Raw genomic sequence first — 24,329 nt, 5'->3', positions numbered from 1 at the left:
ACACGCGTTTGAACTGGATTTGTTGATAGGCCCTGCATTTGATTCTATCAGTGTTTTCTTTGTGCGCGTAAAATATCAATAATAATAATAATAATAATAAGCACAAAGCGTTGCTAACCCATCATCATCACCATCATTATCACTATCATCGTTTTGAGCGTTAATCATGGCCAGGCAATCAGGCATCTTGATTTATGAGCGTCAAAAGATTAGATTACATAACTATAACCGTAACCATAACCATAACCGTAACCATAACCATAGCCATGACATTCGAGTAGTTTTTTTTTTTCATTTGTCGCCTGGCATTATCTACATATTTGCTACTGAGAGCATTTCAATTAAACAAAACCGGAAAGCCAAAAAACCATTTATCAAAAATCAAACCTAATCCACGATGATTTAATGAAAGTTATCTAGTGAATCGAAAGGATCGATGGACAGACCTATAAATCTTTAATTGACTTCTATTAATGCTGATCGATTTTCTACTAATTTATCCAATTTATAATACCTTCAGCGAGGATATTATAAAGTTTCATTTTTGAATAAAGCAATTTCTTTGATTAACAAACGATTTTAAAACTAATTACAGTTTTCTCTCTTTCTGGAATTTTTGCGGAATTACAAAAATTTTCCATTTAATTTCTTTTTATATTTTCAATACAAATATCTTTTTTAACATCTCTCTCTCTCTTCTCTCTCATTTGTTCTATGTTTGAATCATTGGCTGACAAAACGCTTGAGCCAATTATCCCAATGGCACTGCCATTTGGCCATTGCAGTCATCTTCTCCTCACCGTTCAGTGAGCTGTAGATAAAGGAATTCATGGCCAACTGTTTCAGTAGACGCAAATTGTCCTGGCCACTGGCAATGCCAACGAATGTCACATAGAAATCCGATGTCAGTGGCGAGGCATTCCAAAAATATGGATAATCAGAACCAACGACAATGGGAAAACCAGCGGCAATTAAATACGCTGCCGGATGTTGACGAAAATCATTGACATACTGTAGATAATAATTCGAGAGTGGATTTATCTCAATGGCCACATTCGATTGTCTCATTGTTTTTAAGATTTCCGGATGCAGCGGCAAATTGAGGGCATTGCCAATGCGTTTGCTACCCATTAATAGAGCATCGAGTAGATTCTCATTTGTTTTGGCCATATCCATACAACGTGATTCACCGGCATGAAAATAGAAATCAATTTCCTTACTAATATGCAAAAGTTGTCTTAATTGTGACAATTGCGGTAAATCACATTCATTACCCAATGAGAGTAGGTCAAAGCCGGTGATTAAATTGGGAAATTGTTTCTACAAAAGAAAATGCAAATATTGCGGCATAATATATAAAAGAAAAAAGGTTATAAAAGCATACCTTCAACATCCGAACATTTTCTATATATTCATCCAAGCGATTATCATTAGATTCTCTCAGTGGAGCATAGATTAATTTTAGGTCAATAAAATTGGGGTAAGTGGATTTGAAAATTTTCGCTGCTGTAGCCAACGAATGGGCCGTATCGAAAAGTGAATAATTATTGCCCTCCAGATCATACAACTGTCAGGGATTGAAGGTGCTTAACATTAAGTTCCTCACAAATTTAGAGTTCTACTCACAACTGGCAGAGATGAGCGTAATTCCACATAGCTCACGCCATCTGCATAGAAATCCTCCAACATGTTAAACAAAAAATTTCGCCACACTGGACGAAATGTTATTAGACCATAAACCAAACGATGTGCCCGTCTTAAATGTCTGGCCAAATGTGTGGAGTTCGTGAAACTATGAACATTCATTGACAGACTAGACTTTAGTTGTTCCTCAATCACGGTTTGATTGTCACGCTGCTTAAGTTGACTCATCAGCATCCAAGTACACTTGTAATCGCTTTGAGGCCCAATTTGGGACGGAAATTTTAGCGAGAAACGAAAATCTTCGAAACTATTATCCATGCCTACACATGTCCAAAGATCATCGCGTTCGATTAGCTCCACTAGCAATTTGGTATTCAGCATTCCCGAATCGTGAACATGAAGTAGACCACCCTTGGGCATAGTCCGTAAAAGACTATATAGTTTCGTTTCGCTGATATTGTAAATATTAAGTAAATGCGAATGTGGCTCATAGTTACGCCAAATTTGTTGCGATTGATTGTCCATTTTTAGGTCATTCATCAAATGGAAATTAGCCTTCTCCTCCAGCGGTGAAAGCCTTACCCGACCACCTAAACGCTGACGCTCTTCCCTTGAGACATACGCCAGATGGCGGCGAGCGAAACGCTCCTCGGGCGTACAGTCATAGAAATCCAAACTCATAAATATAAGCCAGACCAATGCGAGCAACAGACAAAATAATGAAACAATTCCAAAGTGAAGGAAACAGTGGCTACAAGTTTTGTTATTTATTTCACCGCGAGCCCGCTCTGCATCATTATCGTTATGGCTTTGATCGTGCCTTGCCATCGATGTGTTCGATGTTGCTGTTAGATTCAAGCGGATTATACGCTCACCAAATGGACATTTATTGCTTGTGGTGGCCATTACTGAAAATTTTGCTTTTATAAACCAGGAATATTATAATAATTACTTATCTGATAACCAGATTGAGAGAACTGAATCAATGACAGTTAAATCTAGTTACTACATTCTAGATGTAGGTGTTGATTTGCACTATGTGGGCAACATTGTTTGGCAATTGCTTCTGATGACATCTGAATACATGGCGATGTGAACACCAATTACGAGTTAAGAGACAGTTGGTCTTCTTATTTCTCTTGCGTGGCCTGCTTAAGTTATCTTAATAAGAGCAAATTTGAATCTTTTTTCTATCATCGACAACTTTTACGGTTTTTTTTTTTTGTGCCAGGCCCTACACACACGACAACCCTGGCAAAACCCCCAACCAAATAAGAGATTCGTGATCTAAGCAAGTGTGTTCCCATATTAACAAATATTGCACCTGGCATGGACGGATCTAGAAAACAATTCGAGGGAGGGCCCAATTAAAAAATCCAAATTGTGGGATCAGTAATTTCAATGAAGGCATTTTGTCAGTACAACGATTTATCAAAATTGCTCGACAACATCGAAAACTCACTAGTTGTGTGTATAAGGAGTTAAAAGAGAAAACAGTAAACAAAATTTTGAATTACTGACGGGGCCTGTAAGGACCCCCAATGAAAGCATTCATTGTACGACCTTAATACCAAATTTCCTTTCGTTTGATATGCTTATACCAGTTATTAATAACTTTATTGACATAAAGTATACCAATTGTAATGAAAGCTAAAACTAGTTAGAAATCATAAATCCTACGACTCTGTTTTGATTATTAAGCCATTTTGGATATCTACAACACTGTCAAACTTTAACTAGTTGGGAATCATAAATGCATTTAGTTGAAATAATAATAAAACAAATAAAAAATAAAATAATAAAATAATAAATAAAAATAATATAAAAATAACTCTGAAAGGCCTTACATCATGCTTGCTAGTTTTTCGATCATCAATGTTAAACGGACATATTATTTGTTTATGATCCCACTCACTTACTTTATCATTCATCTTGGCATTCCTATCCAGTAGCAAGCACACTACTAAACTACAACTACATACTCTTTGTGTCTTTGTACCACATGTCTCACATGTTATCAATTATTGTATGTTGTTCCCTTTATTTTTTGGTTTAAAAATAGCCAATGCCGCTCAGTCAGCGATAACTGAAAGACAATCGCCAAACGGTTCACCAACTATACATTTCCAATAGAGAAGGGAAATGGAAAAACTCAACTCAGTTCCAACCGTCATCCTGCTGGTCACCCCCCACACATATGCTAACGTTCTCTTGCTTTCGCTCTCTTCCTTGTCTTCCCTCTCTTCTCTGAGCGGACTTTGAGCTGGAGTTCTTAGACCAGGCAGTATAGGTAGGGGTTGACATGGCATTTATATTCGTCACAGCGACTACCACCAAAGTCAATGCACAGTGGTGCAAGGATAACAGAAAATTAAATAATTTACAAGCAGATGTAAATATTCTAGTAATTCAAAAAAATTATTGCTTAGAGAGATTTCAATCTACTAATTTTGCGCCAATAATAATAATGAAATCATATAATTTGGATACAAATTTACTGTAATCACTGTAACAGTCAGTTTGTAATACGATCTGTAAGTATTATTAGTCTGTTGCCAGTGGCGGTGATGGTGGTGGTGGTGATGGTGTGGTGGTATGGTAGGTGGTAGGGGTGGCAGTGTCCCAGTGACGCATATGTACGCATGAACTGCAAGAGAAACAGTGATTCCAAGCCGGGGGTTCAAATTGCGTTCAGCTCGCGTCGGTTTTGCAGTAGGTTGATGCAGTTCACTCATCGAGGACGATACGGAGAGTCTTTTTGGGATGCAACTAAAAACAGATAACTAATCCACACTGAAGAGACAGAGATAGAGAGATAGAGCAGAAAAATATACCACGAATCCACAGTCATGAAACTGACAATGCTAAATGATGATTGCCTGCTACTAATATGCGGCGAACTCTCGATTCGAGACCAATTTGTTCTACTTCAGCTGGAGGATGCGAGACTTGGACATTTGATACTAGATATTTGGAAACGGAAATATGGCAAACAATTCGATTGGCATCACTATCACGAGGAGGAGCAATTAAAGTTACTAAGCGCCAGAGAACAGAGTCAACTGCTGCATCATATGGCAAACCGGACGCAGGCTCTGCTCAATCTCCATGGCAGCTGTAGTGAGGTGTGCTTGGACTGGTTAAGCCGGATACGAGGCAACAGACAATGTTTGCCTCGCATGTTGAAGATGAGCTTTAGGGAGTGCAATTCGTTGCTATTGCGGCAATTGCCCGAAATTTGCATCAACATTGTGCACCTGCAATTGGGTTGGGGTGTGGGACTCAAGCCTGCGGATCTCGGCATTCTTTTTGGCCAACTAAAGCAACTGACTGTGTTTGAATTACACACGAAAGGGAGTCGAAATCATAATGGGCATGGAAATCGCTCTGACTACAACTACAACTGCGTTGACGACAATGACAACGACGAGGACTACTCGTGGACTAACATCAAATATGGACAAACATTGCAAACGCTAAAATTGCCAGCGTGCATTGTGCGTGCCACAGCCATGGAGATCCACCAATTGCCACAGCTGCGGCAATTGACAGGCTTTCTGTGTTGTTGTTCAGCTTCCACAGAATCTGCTACTCCGTCTGCTACTCTGCCTGCCGATGACAAAGCAAATGCAGCTGGAAACGAAGCAGCCACCAACATCATCTCTGCCTGCCTACAGGCATTGCATGGCTGTCAAATTGTGGGACTACATTTGCAATGTCAACTCGATGCTAGCCTGCCACGTCTCTTACTTTCGGGGGCACAGACAGGAGCGGTGCGCCTGCATCGGCTTGCCTGGCATTCACAGCTGACGGTGCACTATGATGCCATGGATGGCAGCATCAAGTGGCTGCCACAGCAGCCGCAAGTGGCGCATGCTTTGCTACCATTCATTGCCAGCCAGGCGAAAAGTTTGCATGAATTGGATTTCACGCGCAATATCCATGCCACACCCACATTTCTCACAAAACTTGCCAAGCTATTGCCTAGATATCGAAGCCCAGCGTTAGATGATGACGATGATGATGCTTCTACTCTATCACCCTCTTCATCCTTAACCCCCATTTCCGTTTGGCATGACAATTGCTCAAGGGTATCTACTGCTACGGATGCAACAGAGACAAACGATTTGGCCTTTGTGGATTTGGAATTGCAGCGTTTGCTTAATGAACATGGCCAAGATACATAAAGAGGATTCCATTCGATTCGATTCAATTTGATTCGAACAGGTAGCAATTGAATTTTTGATGGCTAATAACTAGATTCGCAAACTGTTTAAAGCTCAATATGATTAGTCTGATTAGATTCTAAGAACAAAAGCAATGCATTGAAGTACCTCTTTTAAAAACATGATTAGCAACTAAATAAAATAATCAATAAACAACTAAATCAACTTAAAATTAATATTTACTTTGTGTGTCCAATAAAATGTTCAAGAATTTATGCATTATCAACTTGAAACCCAACTCAAAGTTCACTATGCTTTCAATAATTACTATGTATAAATCGACCACTTTGTTTCAGTTACTTATTGGTTTTTTTTTTATCAACGGCATGTAATGCACTTCTGTGGTTGCTTATCACTCTTGACATTTGATTTCGAAGAATCGAGTATTTACAGAAATTAGCTCTCTTTTAAAATATTATTTAATTAATAACGGGTTTCATTATTGTAAAGTCGATAATAGAAGCTCGAACGGACAAACGCGATGTTCATAAAAGGAAATGCAATATTATACAGTTCATTTGCAATTTAAGACTCAATTCCTTGAATATATTAGTTTTTGAAAGTTTCAAGAAAAACAAATGTCTCTAAAGACTTGTCCCCATATCCATGTAGTTTAGTGTCTTAGTTTCAATCTCATCCACTTAATGTTTCATATCGAACACTCAAACACCTTATCTGTAACATTTTGTGTATTTCTATTTCATAACACTTCAAGTAAGCCTTGTCATTGGTGTTTTGGTTTATTTCCTATATATTCAAAATAACATTCTGTTTTATAAGATTCGGCAAAAGTTCCCACTTAAACAACAAAAAATAAGAAACCAAAAACACATTTAATTACAAATTTTTGCACAGTTTTTCGATAAAATGTTAATATTAATTTGTCAGGGTTAGTGCAAGAATTTTAATATTTTGCATTTAACCTTTACAACAAACCTTTGGCCCCTTGTCAAAAGAACTAAAGAAAACTTTGTGTGTGTGTTTTGTAAAACCGTATAAATATATCTTTATCCAAATATCATTTTCGCTAATTTTCACACACAAAACTGCCCGCAAACGGCTTAGAGTGTATGTAAGTAAAAAAAAAAAGAAGCTATCCAAGAAAGTCTTCAAATATTAGAATCCCATTTCGTTAGAAATTCTGTGCTCCTGCCCGATGAGCTGCTTACTTTACTTGGCCGACTGTTAGGATATCAGCAAGACCAGAGAGCGGCTGCAGAGCGCAATCTCTGTACTGAATTTCTAGCGGATTCCGAGAGTTTACAGATCGTTAATGTCCTTCCTGTTAGAGATTGTGCATGTGTAAATGACGCTAATAACAATCGACAATTATCCCTGGAACAATCAGGGAGGTCATTGCAACACCGAGCAAGCAATCATTGTATCACACGGGACAGGGCACAGAATGCACCATCATCTTCATTATTCATACAACAAACGGTAAGCTAAACGGTAAATCCAACCAATGTATGATCTTTCAAACGCTTTATCAATTTGTTTTTCCTATGTTGAGTACCTTCATCAGCGGCTCTACGGAGGGTGAAAAGGGGCTATTTCCCCCTCTCAAAAATCCGATTCGGATAGAAATTTTAATTAGTCAAAAAAATGTTTGACTTCGATTTATTATTTTGTTTTTTTTTTTTGACCGGATAACACTTTTATCATTATTTGTTTTCTGAGAATCTGTTTTTTTTTTTTTTTTATGGCTCAGAAAGAGTTTCTTTAATCCTATAGAAGTTAGTCATTGCAATCTGTCAATTCCTTACATTTATTCTTTGAATCAAAATAAAACTCATTAAGATCAAGTCGCTATAGGAAAGAATTTGTTAGAATCGTATTTTAAATGGTTATTTCCTCCATCGTTCAAGATTAATAAGTTCGCGAGGTCTGGACATACATATGTTAATAATAACGTTTATTTCGCTTTTATCCCTGTTAGCACACATCTTGCTTTAAATATAAGTTTTGTGATTTCTTATACCCATAATTATTAATTATAATTAATTCATTTATGTTGTTGTAATAGCCCTATAGCTTACACCAGTATCCAAACAATAACAGCCAACAGATGCCTATGCAAGAAACGCTGCAAATGATACATTCCCAATCAATTCACACTCAATCACCAATATGCGACAACATGCAAAAGCTAACCATGCAACAACAGCAGCAGCAACAGCAGAACCCCCTCTTACAAAAGGCTAAAGCATTTAATCAATCATTTTTCACTCAGCCATCACAAGATCGTCATGTTACACGTTCACGGAGTGCTCCACCTGCATCCACAACACGCGAGTGTCAACGTGGCATGTCCAATTTCGTAAGTCTCCCCCTCGATGCCATCCCCCAATTAACTATAATCTATCCTATATATGCATTTTGCAGTGCTCACCAGAGGGATCCGGGAATTTCGTAGGTCTTCAATGTTCGAGCGTCAATGTGAGTATTGAGAAGAGTGCGAGTGTGCAAAACTGTTTGATTTTACGGTGTATAATTCAAATTACCATAAAAATAGCAATCGGTCATAGAAGCAGAACAAGCAAGAGCAACACCTTTAAACGAAGTAGTGTCACAACAACTGCAAAAACAACAAAGGCAATCCAAAATGCCCGTTAATCAAACGTCTGTGAGTAATCGTCCAAAAGAAATATAGTATACATATAAATAACTTAACTGGTAAGCCCATTTAGTAGGGGGAAGTACGAAGATGAAATGTTTAGGGGCCACTAAAAAACAAGATAATATGTGGCCAGAAAAATTCTGGACTATAACTATATAGTTAGTTAATATATAGTTAATATTATTTATTTTACTAACTAACTTACAAACCAATTGGCTCAATTTCAGTTAGCTAAAATCAAGTTCTCATTCGATTGATATTAAATATATTTTTACAATACCATTTTATTTATAGTGCTTGGCCAATGCACCTGGTGGGAATCCATACCAGATGAGCCAAAGCCATGATCAGCAAAGCAGTTTAAACAATACAACTTGCTGCAGTGCAAACAACGAAAGCACTAATTTGGGTATCAACTATGGCAGCTGGCAGCAGCAGCAGCAACAACTGCAACTGCAACAACAATATTACCAACAGCAGCCGCAACATCTTTGTTGTCAGCAACAACCGAAACAACTGCAACAATATCAGCAACAACAACCGCAATATTATCATTTTCAGCAGCAACAACATCATCATATTCCATATCAGCAGCAGCAGCAGCAGCAGGAACATTGTTTAAACAATAATGAGAGTTTTAATCGATTTGTAAGCTTACCCGCCCCATCATCAATGTAATCAATTCAATCTATTTGCATGCCATTTCAAATTTCTTTTTGCACTAGGAACCGCATCTCAATAGCACAATGATAGGTCAAGAGTCGCCATGGCTACCAGATACAAATTGCATTCAACGTCCGCTTGCGAACAGAAGTTGCATGCCACAAGCACAACCATATCGACCACCATCGCTGGGAGAAGCAACACCAACACCAACACCAGGACCAACAGCAACAAACACTCAACGATGCAATGCAACATACAAGCCGCTGCCTCCATCGACCAGGGTAAGTGCTGTTAGCTCAATTCTATCTCTTCAATTACAGTATGTTTGGGGCGTTATTTTGCCTCTTCTGTATATGTATATATATGTATATGTAGATGATGCAACCGCCAACACCATCGAACAGTTGTGGTCAAAGGATGATGGGTACGCCAAAGATGACTCAACAACGCTTGCGGGTAAGTACAGCTACTCCTACTCCCAAAATCCCCTCTTGTTCTCTTTTGCTGAATTAAGGTTTTCCATTCCTTGCTCAGTCTGATAATAGGTCGTTCGATGAGACGAGCTACATGCAGTTACCGATGCCATCGAAACAACAACAACAACAGCAACGCCAACTGCCCCAGTCCCAGTGTCAGCCCCAGGTAACTTTTCGGAGTTGTCCAATATCGACGCCACGCCCAAAGACATCAACAGGATCGCAATGTTGCACACAACCAATTCAGTCGCAGGGACCACACTTTCAATCGCCGATGGCCATGAATCAAAGTCTCCCAGCACAAAACTCTTTGTGTCCGTCAGCAACTTCATCACCAAGAGGATCACGTTCCCCACAAACATTCGAAATGTCCACATTTATTGTGAGTGAAACCAAAAAAAAATTGCCAGCGAGTTTTGCTTTTAAAGTTAATCGATTTTTATAGGAGGAACGTTCTCAATCCCAGATAAATTCAAACGATTTGACACGTAAGAATCTATGCGTCAATTTATCTATTCACTCCATAATTGTCCAATCCTTAGCCGAAGAACGTTTCGTTCAACGAACTAAATCTCTCTTTTTTGACATTTTGGTCAAAGATCACACTTGTCCCGGCGTCATACAGGAGACTCTCGATGGCAAAGAGGACTTTAATGCATATGCCTTTGAGATAGCCTTCTGCGGTAATGTACCCAACAAACCCAAGCCCATTGATCCCATATCCATTATAGAAGCTATAAAGTTACGCATCGATTATGAACGCACAGAGATACGTAAGAATCATTCTGCAAACACGAGTACCAATAGTGATTTGGAGAAACCACATAAAGATCAGTCAAGAGATCGCAGATTGCCGCGTACTCCCAGTCAACAGAGCAGGGATCGAAGTGGACGTGCACCATCCGAGGGCAAAGGACGAAGACGACGCTCTGGCGTAACAGAAGAAGATATTGATAACCATTTTGCTGGTAAAAATAAATCTGAAGTAAACGATGCTGTGTGTGCCTTCCTGCAAGCCGAAGCGGAATATCGCAGTACCAATGTGGAAGGGGTAAGTATTGTTTCTTATTTTTTGTTTTGATTTAAAACCCAAATATTGGTCAACTTCTGTTCAGCGCAAGGACTTTGAGGCCAATGTCAATGCATATGAGCCAAAATTAATGGGAAAGGATATAAAAACAAATACCTACACAGCGACCACAAAACCCATTGATTGATTGATACGTGTATTTTATGAGATTTTTTTTCTTTTGGAACTGATTAGTATTCTTTGCTAACAAATATAAATCGGTATAATGTTAGAAAAACAATTCATAATATTTGGTCTATCTATGTATTTTTTACGGTGGGCATAAACTTAGAATTTGAAATTGTGAATGTCAAGCATTCAGAACTGGATTACTTAGACCGCAAGAGAACTAACATGTCATAAATCCAAAAAATTGGCGTCCCCCTTAAAGAAAAAAGAAGCTGCAACGATTTTACATACATTTAAAATTCCTGGGGCGTATATTTAATATTTTTTAAATATCAGCAACCTCTCTTATACATGTACATATGTAGGTAGAAGCTAACTTGATTGTCTTGAATATTTTTACTTTCCAATAGGCTAGTTTTTTCTTATTGCCATTTTGTTAAAAGAATAACAATTATGTTAAACAAATTTTGCTAGTTTCCCAAAATATTTATCTATTAAAAAACAATTTAGTTTAAGGATAAATTTATTTTCTGCTACCTTTTTAGCTAAAATATTATTTCAGCAAACTTTGTTGACCACTCTAGACGAACCTTTTTAAACCAGAGGGCCAGGGCTAACTTCGACCGCGTCAAAGTTTGTATACCCTTGCAACTTTTTTGGTAACTCTTTCCTTACCTATAGCTAAACAAAGTCATCGAAGTGGAAAAAAGTTTTATCTAAAAAGGCGAAAGAACGGACTTCAATCTTAGCATATGAAATAACGAACTTATTGATCAAAGTCACTATTTTCCACCGATCGTTCCTATGGGAGCTATATGATATAGTCACTCGATCCTTATCAAATTTGGCTCAGTCGTTTAGAGGTATAATAAACTCACTAATATTAGATTTCAGGGCAATAGCTCAGAAAATAACGAAGTTATTCAGAAAAGGCACCTCTTCGTGACTTTGGCGTTTGTATGGGAGCTTATGATATAGTGGTCCGATCCGGCTGAGTCCGAGATATACAACCCCAGTATATACAAGCCTACATTAAAAATTTCAACTCTGTAGCTCTAACTCTCTAGGAGGAGTTTGCGTTGATCCAGACAGACGGACAGACGGACGGACGGACGGACGGACGGACGGACGGACGGACGGACGGACATGGCTATATGAACTCGTCTCGTCATGCTGATCAAAAATATATATACTTTACATGTTCGGAAAGGCTTCCTTGTATGCGTTGCACACTTCTGACCAAATTTAATATACCCTTTTTGCAGGGTATAAAAAACGTTGTCATGTAATAAATTTTAAAAATGTAAGCAGTACCCCTACTATTATTGCCGAAAATCATCAAATTTTCCCACAGATGGAGCGCTTTAAGAATTTATGATTGGCTGATTAAGCATTGCATAGATGACGAATGACTCGGTCAATGTGTTTGCACCTATATACGATTATACAAGTAGAAGCTATAATCCGATTTCGGGCGTCACACGCACACGCCCCCTACCCACACAAACACTTTGAATATGTATATATGCATATCTTTATTACCCGCTTATTTATGGACTTATGACATAATAAGCTAACAATGGAAACTCATAAAATTCCAAAAAGTACCCACAATTTAAATTTCCTTTTGCTTTATTCTATTTTCTTTGATATTAACTACAGAAGCTGATTTCAAAATGAAACTTAATTTAAAATTGTTTTTGTTTAATTATTTATTTGGTATAGTAAAATTCTATTATCAAAAAAGGAAATGCGTAAGCTATTCGATTAAACGTTTCAACTGGCGGGGGGATCGTTATACTATATACTAAATACTAATAATTGAGCTCTTTCGCCTAATTCAAGATATTTTTTTAAATAAATTAATTAACTATACCATCGTTGTATAGGTTGATGTGTATACCATTTTTATGGCAAATCAATGGACTCTGTTTAAGGGTACAAAGTAAAAAGAACAAAATCCTCGATTAAGCATAAAATGTAAAATGATAAATGAACAATCTTCAAATTATTCGCACTCACACACACACACACACCACATACTGACTCGCACACATTTCTTATTGTATAAGAGAAAGAATATAACTAAAAGAAGAAACCAACAATCAGAGAACTAAAAAGCAGAGTCTCAGCTGTTTTTCTCTTACGATTTTCACGCTGACAAGATACTACAAAAAAGTATAAGCAAACTACAAAATACAAATAAGCTACAGACACTCTCTGAGTATCTGTCTATGGAAAGTAAAACAAAATAAGATACAATAGAATATGCAGTATGTAACAGAAAGTTAAAATAATGAAATGTATGAAAAATATAAAACTTCTGGGTAAAACTTTGATTAGTTACGAAAACAAACGTTAAAACAAAATATCACTTACGTCTATCAAGTGAAACCAATCGAATTAATAGAACAATAGAAATTAAAATTAAACTTTAGTCAACTGAACAACGAGGATCCGGGTTTGAATTCCAGGCTAGTGTATGGATGTAGTTTTCGTCTAAGCCGAAGGCCTTAGTTGCCAGTGCTTGTAAAATGTAGTTTAGTTGATAGTTTATAACTATATCCTATACTTTAATAATAATAATAATAAATTTAAACTAATGAAATTAAAAAGATACAATTCTTCTGTTCAACAGTTTGTACCCTTCTATATAGTAAAATCAATCGGCTTAAAAATGTAAATGTAAAAGATATAGCACAAGAGCAGAGTCTTATCAATTCTGAAGATGCAATTGAATTTTTTGTTACTTTTGTGTTCAATACAAAATATAAATGCAAAAGTAAAAGATACAAATCACAGCTGTTCACACTCTTAACCGTGGACTGTTTCTCTCCCTCCTCGTAGAAAGTAAAACTGATTGAATTGGAATTGAAATGAAAGAGTATAAGATAGAAATCAGCTGATTAAATCTTATAGAATCTTATTGACTCTTCCTTTGCTCTCTCTACCACAACGATAATCAGCTGTTGACGCTCGCGTTCTGCGTGGATGTTGGGCCCCTCTTATATACAAACATACATATATAATTGATATGGTGTTGTTCATTCATCACTTGTCCGACTCACATCGCTTTTACACCAATTTGCAAAATTTGTGTACACGTATTTATAAAAACAACAACAAAAGCAATTTATAAATAGTAAACTAAATATATGTATGTACATATGTATGTATATTTATTTGTGTGAAATTTAAATTGGCTCTCAATTTGAATGCGCAGTTTTCTTCTTTTGTTGTATCTCTCATAATGGTTATTTAAATGGTTAAATAAATGTTGATAGTTTTTGTTTTTGGTTTTCTTTTTTTCGGTTATTTTTTATGATTTGCGCATTAATTATACGACTTTTAGTCTGACCTCTTTACTTTGCAGCAGTTGTTTATTTGTTATTAATGCGTAAAATTAATTTGTTTTAAGTTGTTCTTAATTAGCATTATTTAAATGCGGCATAAATTATAAAACTGCAACAACTACAACCATCTACAAAATAGACATATATATTTATATATTGTTTTTGTGTTTTTTTTTCTTTTTATGTAGAATTAATTCAATTATTATTTTTTCCACTTTACCACCAAAACAAAAAGTTAAAGTTTCGTGCAAAAAAATTTCTTGCAGTATTTCGATATCAACAAATGTTGTTGCCGCGATCAGCCTGTTGCCTGTCAAACGCCCGTTCCAAAACTGATCCCAGAGAACCCGAACTCGAATCCGAGAACCTTCCCTTGGAAGAAGAACAGAGCGCAGCGGACCAGCAGAGCAGCAAAGGCAGCGCGCAAATACGACGTCGTCTTCGTCGACTCTGTTGAATATTTTTTGAAGGTAGAGCTAAAGCAATACACTTTTATTTCAAATAAACAACATATACATAGAAGACATACCCCCCACCCTCATTCGAACAACCCCTTCCTGTCTATGTGTCATACACTTTTCCAGTTTTTTATCAGTCCCAAAGTTCAGATAATGCGTCGGCTCTTTCTTTATGTAGTTCTTTTGACAAATGCACTTGCTGTCGATCTCATCAGAGAAAGAGAGAGAAAGCGCAAATAATTGTTGTTGTCGTCGTCACTTTTACTTTTTATCTACAAAAAAGAACAACACAAAATTTTACACAGAGAAAAATAATGAAGATCTTTTCCAAATATATATATCATTTATGTATATCATTTATCCAGGTTTTAATGGGGGTGTCATTCATTGGAGCATTATCAAGCTTTGCTAATCATTTTAAAATTGTAATTCCATACCACTTCTTCAACGCTGTTAGACTTACAGTTAGATTGCGAGGCTAAACCTGGTTGCGAATTACAACCTAAACTGCACACCTCTGACCAAAATTAATATACATTTTTTCCAAAGTAATAAAAAGGAAATTATAGCTTATAAGTCAAAAATTCAGTAGAAATAGCTCAAACTTCAACCAATAAAACCATTTTAAAAATTAAGAGTTTAAAATCATAAACTTTAAACAATTTAAACAACTTTTGCTACATAGAATTACCTAAAAAATATTTTATTTTCACTGTGAATTGGTATCGTTGTTATCTCTTGGCCACTATATCTCACTGTGTATTACGACTCTCTTTGTCTGATTACCTGACGATTAAATTTTGAGTTTATCTTTTAATATTTTAATGAGCTTCCCTTCCCCCTTTCACAAACTGCAGACGTAATCATTAAATTTTTGTTGGATTAAAACATAAACTGTAGAAGGAAAATAGCGAGATACGAGTATGTATGAAAAGTATTATAATTTCATTTATACCAATTGCCATAATCATTTTGTTTAATGTTATTATTCTCTATGAATTTCTTCGGAAAATCTTTGATTGTTATGTGTGTTTTTCTTTTTTGCATTCTTGATCTCTTTTTGCAACAATAATATTTTCTAGCCAAAAATAGCAAATTGTTTAATACGATAATGATGGGGTTCTAGACAATTTATCTCTGCGCTTTTCTTTTGTAAACAAAAGGCATTTGATTTAGCAATTCGCCAAAATTGAAGCTAAATTTATATTAGTATAAGGGGTGAAAGGAATGAGGTGAAAGCTGGTTGATTTCGTATGGAATATGTGTTGGGACCACCCAACAAGAGAAGCAAACGAAACAGCTAAAGGCAAAAAGCAAACAGAAAATATTTTGCCTCTGCGTATAAATCGTAAAATTTTAGTGATATTTTGTCATAGACGGCAAGTTAAAAGCAGAATTTCTTTGAAACATACCATTAAAAAATTATCATTAAAATTTAATGCTAATACTAAATCAAATAAATTGAGAATTTCAAGAATTTCATAATAAGTATTAATAAAAAGCAATTGCCCAAGATATTGTAGAATACTGAAAGTATAAACTTTCCACTCACAGTTATAGGAAAAATTTAGAACTAATTGTAAAATAAGAGATGAATAGATAGATGGGGCCACTATGACAATTATATTTTCAATAAAAACATTAAAATTGATCTTCAATCGAAAGTAAAAGAATTGAAAGGAAAATAGTTAACTGGCATAATAACGACTCCTTGACACCACATGTACGTCAGTTCGTCTGACTATTTAGGAAACGTGAAAGGGCTGAATAGGCCATTGACGACGCAGTTTTTAATTATCGCGTTATAAAATAACTTCATTAATTCATTATCTCTTCACACTTAATAGGAGTATGTATTAAAAATGTCATTTGGAACGATGAAAATTTGTAGTTTCTCTTTTTGTTTTTGCTTTTAGTTAATTTCAGTATTTGCTATGCGTTGAGTAAAAGTGTTGAAATATTTATTCAAAGGAGAGTTAAAGTAGGAAGTCAAAATTTCTAAGGACATTGTGCAAAACTGCCAAGATAAACAATAGCAGGGCCAGACACATGAGACAGAGCGACATAGCGACAGAGAGAAAGATAGGGATAAAGATAGAGACAAACATGCCGAGTGTGCAGACAAAGTCATAAATAAATTCATAACTGCATTTCATGCAAATTTTAAAGGCAAATACTTGTATTCTCTATCTACCTTAGCTTGGCCTGCACATCCATACATACATATGTACATATGTACGTATGTAATATGCAAAAGGTAACACACAGAAGGTTATAAGCAAATGTCTAAACTAATATGCGAATGTCCTTATAGATGAGTGTGTGCATGTATTCTGTGTGTGTGCGTGTGTGTGCAGGATTAGACGGACTTAAATGAATTTATGGCATGTGCTAATCTAAAAGGGGTTTTCCAAACCATAAAGGCAATAACTATGCATATGGGTTTGCCCGCTTTTGTTTCATTTCTGGTTTATTGTACTATGATGTCAGCCACCGGAAAATGAGTGCAATAATAAATATGAGTAACATCATTTTTTCTTTTTTCGTAGAATGAATGGAAAATTATTTAGGATGTGGTTACAAAAACAAGAATACTAATTATCGCAACAACAAAAAAGCAAAAATCCAACTAATCATCAAAATTTATTTGATTAATGTTTAATAAACATTTTTAATAACCTAGGTTACTGATTGATGGCATAATTTTTAGTTAATGACCGAGCCGACAACTTCAACTAACTATAAATTATTTTCTGTAGTTAAGCGATTGTTAGAAAACTTTAGCAATATAATGAGACACTCTGCTAATTGTAAGATTTTTAACAAAATTATATAAGTCGCAGGACACTTACAAAAAAAAAATAATCGAAATTGCAACGATCCCAATGGCCTTTAATTGGGAAATAATTGTATTACATTTTCTTTGATTTTTTTAATTTAGGGTATGATTATTTAAATGAAGGATCATTAAAATGCGAAGAAAATTTATATATTTATTTTTAAAATATATGTATAGGTCATAAATCAACGACACTGACTTGCTTAGTCTTATATTAGTTTAGTATAGATGTTAATAGTTACCGTTTCATAAGCAATGTGTTTAGTATGTATTTAACAAATTTTATTTATCAATCAAAGCTGCAGATAGTCAGGGCATTAAATATTCGTCATAATTTGTTCTTCAATTGAATAATTTATATTTTAAATGCTCGCTTGATTTTGTTGTGCATTTTCATTTAAGTTTATTTTGTATTTAAGTACAGATGTACGTATGAGGGTGTACATATGTATGTATGTATGTATATATCATTTTTTTCCCCCAAATATCTTTTCGCAGTCTATTTATTTTCATTTATTTGAGATTTCTGTTTTTGGATACAAAACAAAAAGAAATGTTGCCCATATTTGTTTGTTTATGATATTTTTGGCCAATAGTTTATCTTGGGCATAACTTTTATTCTTCATTCTCAATTACTGTACAAGGAACCCATAGCCAACCACCTGACCAATGTCCAGAAACGTAATTGTAAACACCTGGACCATTGCACTGGAGGCACGTGTTGAAATTTATTGTAAATCCCAACACAAGTTACATACCTCTATCAGCCCTTGTACCCCCGAGTTATGACTAGGCTAATTTTTATGCCCATTCAGTTGTTGGGGCAATAAATCACAAATTCACATACCTTTCAAGATGCACACAATGCCAAATGCAATCAAAATGAAAATAGATTTTTGTTTACGAACGAAATGTGTGAAAAAATACAATAATAATTGATAATAATAAATGCTCGACTTGATGGTACCTCTTAAGAAAGGGTATTAAATCTATGGCTTACAACGAAGGCTTACTATGGCTAACTATCTATGTGAGTTTTCATTAACCCCTGTAAAGTTTATTAACTTTTATTTTGTGTTCCATATATGTATGGTAAATAAACATAATTAGGTGAAAATAAAGTAATCATTTTATTGACAAAGAAATTTGTAGTTATATATAGTTTTACAAGCCATCAATTTCTTGTGTAGCATGTGCATTGTGAGAAGTGTATGAAAGAGAAGAAATTGTCCATGAGGTATACAAAATATACGACTTAGTGTTGCAACCAGTTCCAAGACTTGCTTTTGTTATTTAGAATTATTGTTTACATATATGCATAATGAGTAAACTGACTTCTTTGCCATCTCAATATCAATCTTCGAAAAGCTTATCGACATAGGATTGAGGAACTTGCGCAGGGATATGATTCCCAGGCCACTTGCAGAATCTATATTCTAATCGGTTGAAGGTCCTTTATTCGGAAATTAAGCAGAGGCTTACTTACGCGAAAGAACCCCTAAGCAAATAAAAATGCCCAAAACGATATCAGTGTACATGTAAGAAAAGTGTCCGATTGTGGAGCGTGATTTGTTTCGGTTCTATAAAGGATAGTCGCCCTGGCCAAATGTGAGGAGGGATAGGTTAATTGATTAGACAAAGAATGCATTTTTTTGATAACTTTAAGAAATATTTTAAGATTTTAGTTTTGAATCACAAAATATAGAGAATAAAGTTTATTTTAATGCATTTCGAGTTCTCAAGTTTTAAACTTTAAATGTTGATTTTCACCTGGATGAATGCTAAAAATATGTGCAAATTTCTATATAGACGGATATTAGTTCTTCCATGTCAAAAACAAAAAGTGATTAAGTATTTATAATATCATTGATAACTAACAAATTGTTTGCGATTTACGCATATTTGAAATTTAAAGAACACCCCACCGATTATGTATACCCTAACTCACTTGAATAACAAAATTTTTGGCAAATATTTACGCAACTAATTTTAAGCGTTCATCGCTCAAATTCGCTAGAGAAACAAAGTTCGTTCGCTCGTATAAACAAAAGCAGCAGCAACAGCAACAGCATCCCATCCATCCATCCGATCCAGCCCCAAAATACAAAATTGTTTGGCTGTTATAATTAGTGCACGCAGCGGGTAGTAATTGTATGAGAAGCAGCATGGTTGCAAATATGTATGATGGATATGGGGGATGGTGAGGTTCAGGCGGGATTTCGGGGTTAATGAAGAATTGATGCTGATGTTAAGCAGCCTTGTTGTTGTTGTTGTTGCAATTGATGTGAGGCAAAATTTCAATTTGCGAAAATTTTACAGTAAGTGAACTCTCTCTCTCACTCTCTCCTGTGATAAATCAGTGATCCCTGCCAGTTTCCCGCTGTCTACTCTCAATTTTCCACTTCAGGCACGCTCTCGTGCATTTCTATAGATGTGGTTGCGGCTGCCAGGACTGGATCTGGGGGGCATGCCATGTTTCCTTAATAGGCATAGTTGCATTCCATGACGACCCACCCATCGACCCACACCAACAAAATACAAATGTGGTATTGTCAAACAGGCGGCACAGTAGGGCACAAGTTGATTATGCGTTGTTTTTGGCACTTAATATGATGAAATATGCACAATGCCATTAGGACAGCAGGCGGTGGCGACAGCAGAGGACGATGAGCAGAGGAAATGTTTTTCGGGGGGAATATTTGTGGATGCAGATGGAGCACAATCAACCAACATTGATTACCACACGCATTCTCTTAACGCCACATCATTGTCAAAGACATTATCATGTGTTGTGCGCCGTAAATTATGCAACTGCCATTATTTTTGCTCCCAAAAGAATCCTACAATTTCAAAATACAATTCTACTATAAGATCTTACAATCTACAATTCACTGTGCTGGTTTTTATAATTAATATTGAAAGTAGTTTCCATAAATACAAACTATCTTTTAAAATAAAAATTTTAGTTACAGCCCTGTATAAACTTGAAAAAGTGGTTAGCACTTTTTAGTTTTGTAAAATTAAAAACGAAAAAAAACTACAAATTTAAGGCGTGGTTCATAAACGGTCTAATATAAAAAAATTAAGTAAGTAATCTTAGTATCTCGCTCACTCAAGCATACGAGCACACCAGCGCCCCCACCAGCTAACGGCCAACTCCGGGCATATGGAAAAACGCATAACTTGGCTATTTTTAGTCCGATTTTGATCAAATTTGGTATTTCGCTGGATATTAGTATCAAATTTGTACCAAATGTGATTGCACAAGGTAGAAAACTACGGGAGATAATCGAGTTTTTTCAAATTACGGGAGCGGAAAGGGGCGCGGCAAAATCTTTACACATACAAAATGTACGCATTTACTAAGCAAATATACATACTAAATTTGGGGTCTTTAGTTAGTATGGGGGTCGGAGACGCTTCCTTCTGCCTGTTACATACATTTTGGTGACTTTTAATATACCATTTCACCCTATGGGTGTTTAGTATAAAAATGGAAAATAAAGATCAAGGTATTTAGTTTTTAGTATTTTAGGTATACTTTTGCATCAGCTATTTTATAAATTTTTGTTATTCAACTTATGCTATAAAATGTCTCTATCATTTGTTTAAAGCATGTGCTCAAACTATTAAGCTTGATGCCTATAAGTATGCAAGCTGATCAAATTTCGTTAGTTTTATGCGGATTGTGGTGAAAAATCGCTCCAATGGCGACAAACAATTTAATCCGATTAAGCGTGACTAACAAATTCCAATTCTATAGCACTTCAATTATGTAATTTATGCCTAAATATTCGACATTGAGGAAAAAAAAATATTTGCATTATTTTGCATACTTTCGAGCAAAAATCATTCTATTTATTTGCTTTTTCCCTTAAATTGAAAGCAAAACAGCCTGAAAAGTTTAATATTTGAAATTGTAGATTCATTAGTTTATGCATGCATTTTGCAAAATCAAAACCCACGACCTTCCTTACCTTCTGCTATGCTGAGACTAGAATTTAATATTTGTTTTCACTTTGATTTTTGTACAATTTCAACGAAAACGCTTATTGAATTTAAATGTGTAAATTTAAGCTTTCAAATTTAGTCTTCAACATATAATGAAGAGATTTTTATACAATAAATTTATTACTGCAATGCAACTTTATTTCTATTCTCTTTACAATTCTTCAATATCAATTTCTACATAATAAACGTAAAATGTGTTGGTTTTTGTTATTACTTTAAATTACAAATAATTTGTATTATTAGTTGAAATATTTTGCATTATGTGTTTATATTTGGTATTTATGGTATGTTTTAATGATTTCGTAATAAACGTAATGAATTTTATTTGCAAATTTCAGTTTTAATATTGGGCAAAACGAATAATGAAAATGAATACACTAAACGATTTTTATACCCAAAAACCCTCACAGACACGCACACAAACACACAAACACACTGACACATAAACACTGTCTCACATTAGGCCAAAAGGCAATTAGCATGCAAAACAAGTCATGACAATGAATGCACAACTTACACACACACAAACACACATGCAGAGTCATATTAGTATATGGCATTTATGCGAAAATGCATAAATACTTATATATATGCATGTGTTTGCATATTTGTGCAACGCTTCTTATTTAGAGAGCGAGCATGAGACAATACTAACAACAACAACAAGAACAGCAGCCGCAACATCAACCGCAACGGCCAACTAACCACCCGGCGCCCACCCACTTCTGGCAGCAGCCGTTTTCCCTGTCAAAAATGTATGCTACATTATGCGGCATGTGCGCTAAACAAGTCATGAATTTCAAACAGAACCCACCCAACCTCGACAACCCACCAATCTGCGGCTCCTTCGCGCATTCTTTGCATGCGTAATGCAGTATATGCAATGGCTAAAATGGCAAGGGACCTTTTTGGTGAACCACACATTCGTTCACTCGTTCGGCTGTTCGCTCGTTCGACTTCCGCCTTTCATTTGCATTCGCGTTTAATATACCGCAAATGCAAATGGCTGGTAGATCCGCAAAATGCGCCAATAAGTATGCTAAACAATTGCACCTGCCGCCAAAACATCGGGCACAACTGGGGCTCAAACGAACGTGGGGTCTGCTGTGAATATAACCGCATCCTGGGGCTCAGCGAGCACAACCGATAGAACATCCATCAATATCACATTGATTTGTCATTCGTCACAAAACCTGTCCAATGCATTGCAAAGTGAATGGAAGCACGAAACGAAAAGAGGCCGGATACTTAAAAATTGTTTGATTGGGGGCGAGAGAAATTAATAAGCTATTTGAAAACAAAATGTCAATGCAAAACCTTTCAATTAATTCTGTCAAGAAACTGTAATAGCCAATTCCATTTGATGAAGACAAAATAAATAAAAAAAAATATACTGGGGGACAAAATGGATAAAAAAAAATTCATTCAAGTTTACATGTGGCAAAGATAGTTTTTAAGAGGGTTGGGAGGAGGTTGAAAGGTAGCGCAAACTGAGCAACGTCTAATTGCGTTCAAGCCACACCCACTGACATCTTCCCATTTACCATAGCTGACATACTTATAATACTCATATGTAAAGCAGGCAAGCGTGCAAGAGTGTAGTAGTATGTATATGAGTGTGTGTGTGTGTGTGTTTGCTGAGGGATACAACGAAGCGAAGCGCGTTTGATGGTGTACGCGGGTGGGGGAAATGGTTTTTAGGGAACATTCATGTACGGGTTCATGCAGAAGACCAGACACCGTGTATTTAGTTTAACAGCTTCTCGCATGCGACGACAACATGCGACACTGACACGACAAGTGTTAATGCCGACCACGCCCAGTCGCCCCCATATCAAGTTAGGAGCCTAACACAAGTACCCAGCCAGCGGTTTCTCTTCCCCTCCCTTTGAGGTTTTTTTTTCACAAATAAAATGATGTTAAAACATTTGTAAAGCCAAACTAACTAGAACTTCGTTACCAAGCGACACTCGCACACACATCATACACACCCACACACACACACACACACTCAGTCACTCACACATTTGCACTTGAAAATCCTATTCCTGTAGTGCACAAAAACGGCAAAACGAAACAGCAAAACGAAACGCAAAGAAATAAAAATGAAAATAAAAAAAGTTTTTAATCAAATTTTTCAATTTAGTTTTGTGCGTCGTTAATTAAAACTGCGCATGTGACTGCTCTAGCTGTATGTGTGTGTGTGTGTGTGTGTGTGTATTAGTTTGTTAGTTTGACTTTTCAAGCCGCTTGTCAAGCGTCAAGTTGGAGAAAGCATTTAATTTAATTTTTGCCATCAACTTTTTAAATGTTATGCATATCTCATTCGCTCTCTTGCTCTCTCTCTCTCTCTCAACTGGTTCCCCATACCACACTCAACCTTACTCTTTACCCTTTTACAAACTTGATTTGTTGTTTTTAATTAGGTGTTAATTTTTTAATGGCAGCTCATAAAACTTTTACATTTATCTACGTCAGGTCCGGAAAGTAATGGCAAAAGTTCTTCAAGTTTTTCATAATAATAATAAAATCACTCATACGGCATGTTGTACGAAAACTAAAATAAATTGCCATGGGAAATGCGACAATTCTTTAAGTTTATATTATGGAGAGCAAAAAGATAGACATTTTAATCAATTCTCATGACAAAATATTTAATTCAATGTTTATTACTCATACGCCATGTTATAGCACAAAAATGTAATTACTCAGAATGGAAAAGCTTGAAAGGCTTTCTTATATAAATTGTATTCCGATATTAATTTCATGCGAAAGGCATGCATTAATACTGATTAATGCTGGTGAAAGAGAAATAATTGAAACGGTGAGTCTCATTCA

The 24,329-nt window shown here is 35.8% G+C and overlaps 3 protein-coding genes across 3 annotated transcripts; 2 read left to right on the top strand and 1 right to left on the bottom strand.

Annotated features, from left to right (window-relative positions):
* Positions 1 to 657: 657 nt before the first annotated feature.
* On the bottom strand, positions 658 to 2,652 carry LOC6646306 (adenosine deaminase 2). Its single transcript, XM_002068963.4, has 3 exons — positions 1,627 to 2,652; positions 1,385 to 1,567; positions 658 to 1,320 (listed from the first exon to the last, which is right to left on the bottom strand). Exons 1-3 carry the CDS (start codon positions 2,548 to 2,550, stop codon positions 724 to 726), a joined length of 1,704 nt encoding a protein of 567 aa, XP_002068999.2. The 5' UTR covers positions 2,551 to 2,652; the 3' UTR covers positions 658 to 723.
* Positions 2,653 to 4,505: 1,853 nt separating this feature from the next.
* On the top strand, positions 4,506 to 5,831 carry LOC26529537. Its single transcript, XM_015177614.3, has one exon. It carries the CDS (start codon positions 4,506 to 4,508, stop codon positions 5,829 to 5,831), a length of 1,326 nt encoding a protein of 441 aa, XP_015033100.3.
* Positions 5,832 to 6,601: 770 nt separating this feature from the next.
* Positions 6,602 to 10,942, top strand: LOC6646305 (probable basic-leucine zipper transcription factor Q). The gene is made up of 12 exons (XM_023178044.2): positions 6,602 to 6,942; positions 7,007 to 7,310; positions 7,897 to 8,190; positions 8,256 to 8,309; positions 8,386 to 8,496; positions 8,785 to 9,138; positions 9,216 to 9,437; positions 9,532 to 9,612; positions 9,691 to 10,014; positions 10,078 to 10,120; positions 10,175 to 10,683; positions 10,748 to 10,942. The coding sequence occupies exons 3-12, from the start codon at positions 7,939 to 7,941 to the stop codon at positions 10,847 to 10,849; spliced, it is 2,052 nt and encodes a 683-aa protein (XP_023033812.1). The 5' UTR covers positions 6,602 to 6,942; positions 7,007 to 7,310; positions 7,897 to 7,938; the 3' UTR covers positions 10,850 to 10,942.
* The last annotated feature ends 13,387 nt before the right edge of the window (positions 10,943 to 24,329 follow it).

The sequence above is a fragment of the Drosophila willistoni genome (genome assembly GCF_018902025.1).
Source record: "Drosophila willistoni isolate 14030-0811.24 chromosome XR unlocalized genomic scaffold, UCI_dwil_1.1 Seg143, whole genome shotgun sequence".
In the NCBI taxonomy this organism is placed as follows: Eukaryota; Metazoa; Arthropoda; class Insecta; order Diptera; family Drosophilidae; genus Drosophila; species Drosophila willistoni.
Note: the sequence above shows the minus strand (reverse complement) of the source record. Positions and strands in the feature narration are given on the sequence as shown.

Excerpts from the sequence above, each read along its gene's own strand:
- LOC6646306 (XM_002068963.4), bottom strand. The coding sequence starts at position 2,550 with ATGGCCACCACAAGCAATAAATGTCCATTTGGTGAGCGTATAATCCGC. Across the intron at positions 1,568-1,626 it reads TACGCTCATCTCTGCCAGTT|TTGTATGATCTGGAGGGCAA; the intron begins GTGAGTAGAACT and ends AATCCCTGACAG. Across the intron at positions 1,321-1,384 it reads AAAATGTTCGGATGTTGAAG|AAACAATTTCCCAATTTAAT; the intron begins GTATGCTTTTAT and ends TTTCTTTTGTAG.
- LOC26529537 (XM_015177614.3), top strand. The coding sequence starts at position 4,506 with ATGCTAAATGATGATTGCCTGCTACTAATATGCGGCGAACTCTCGATT.
- LOC6646305 (XM_023178044.2), top strand. The coding sequence starts at position 7,939 with ATGCCTATGCAAGAAACGCTGCAAATGATACATTCCCAATCAATTCAC. Across the intron at positions 9,613-9,690 it reads TGACTCAACAACGCTTGCGG|TCTGATAATAGGTCGTTCGA; the intron begins GTAAGTACAGCT and ends TTCCTTGCTCAG. Across the intron at positions 10,015-10,077 it reads TCGAAATGTCCACATTTATT|GAGGAACGTTCTCAATCCCA; the intron begins GTGAGTGAAACC and ends CGATTTTTATAG.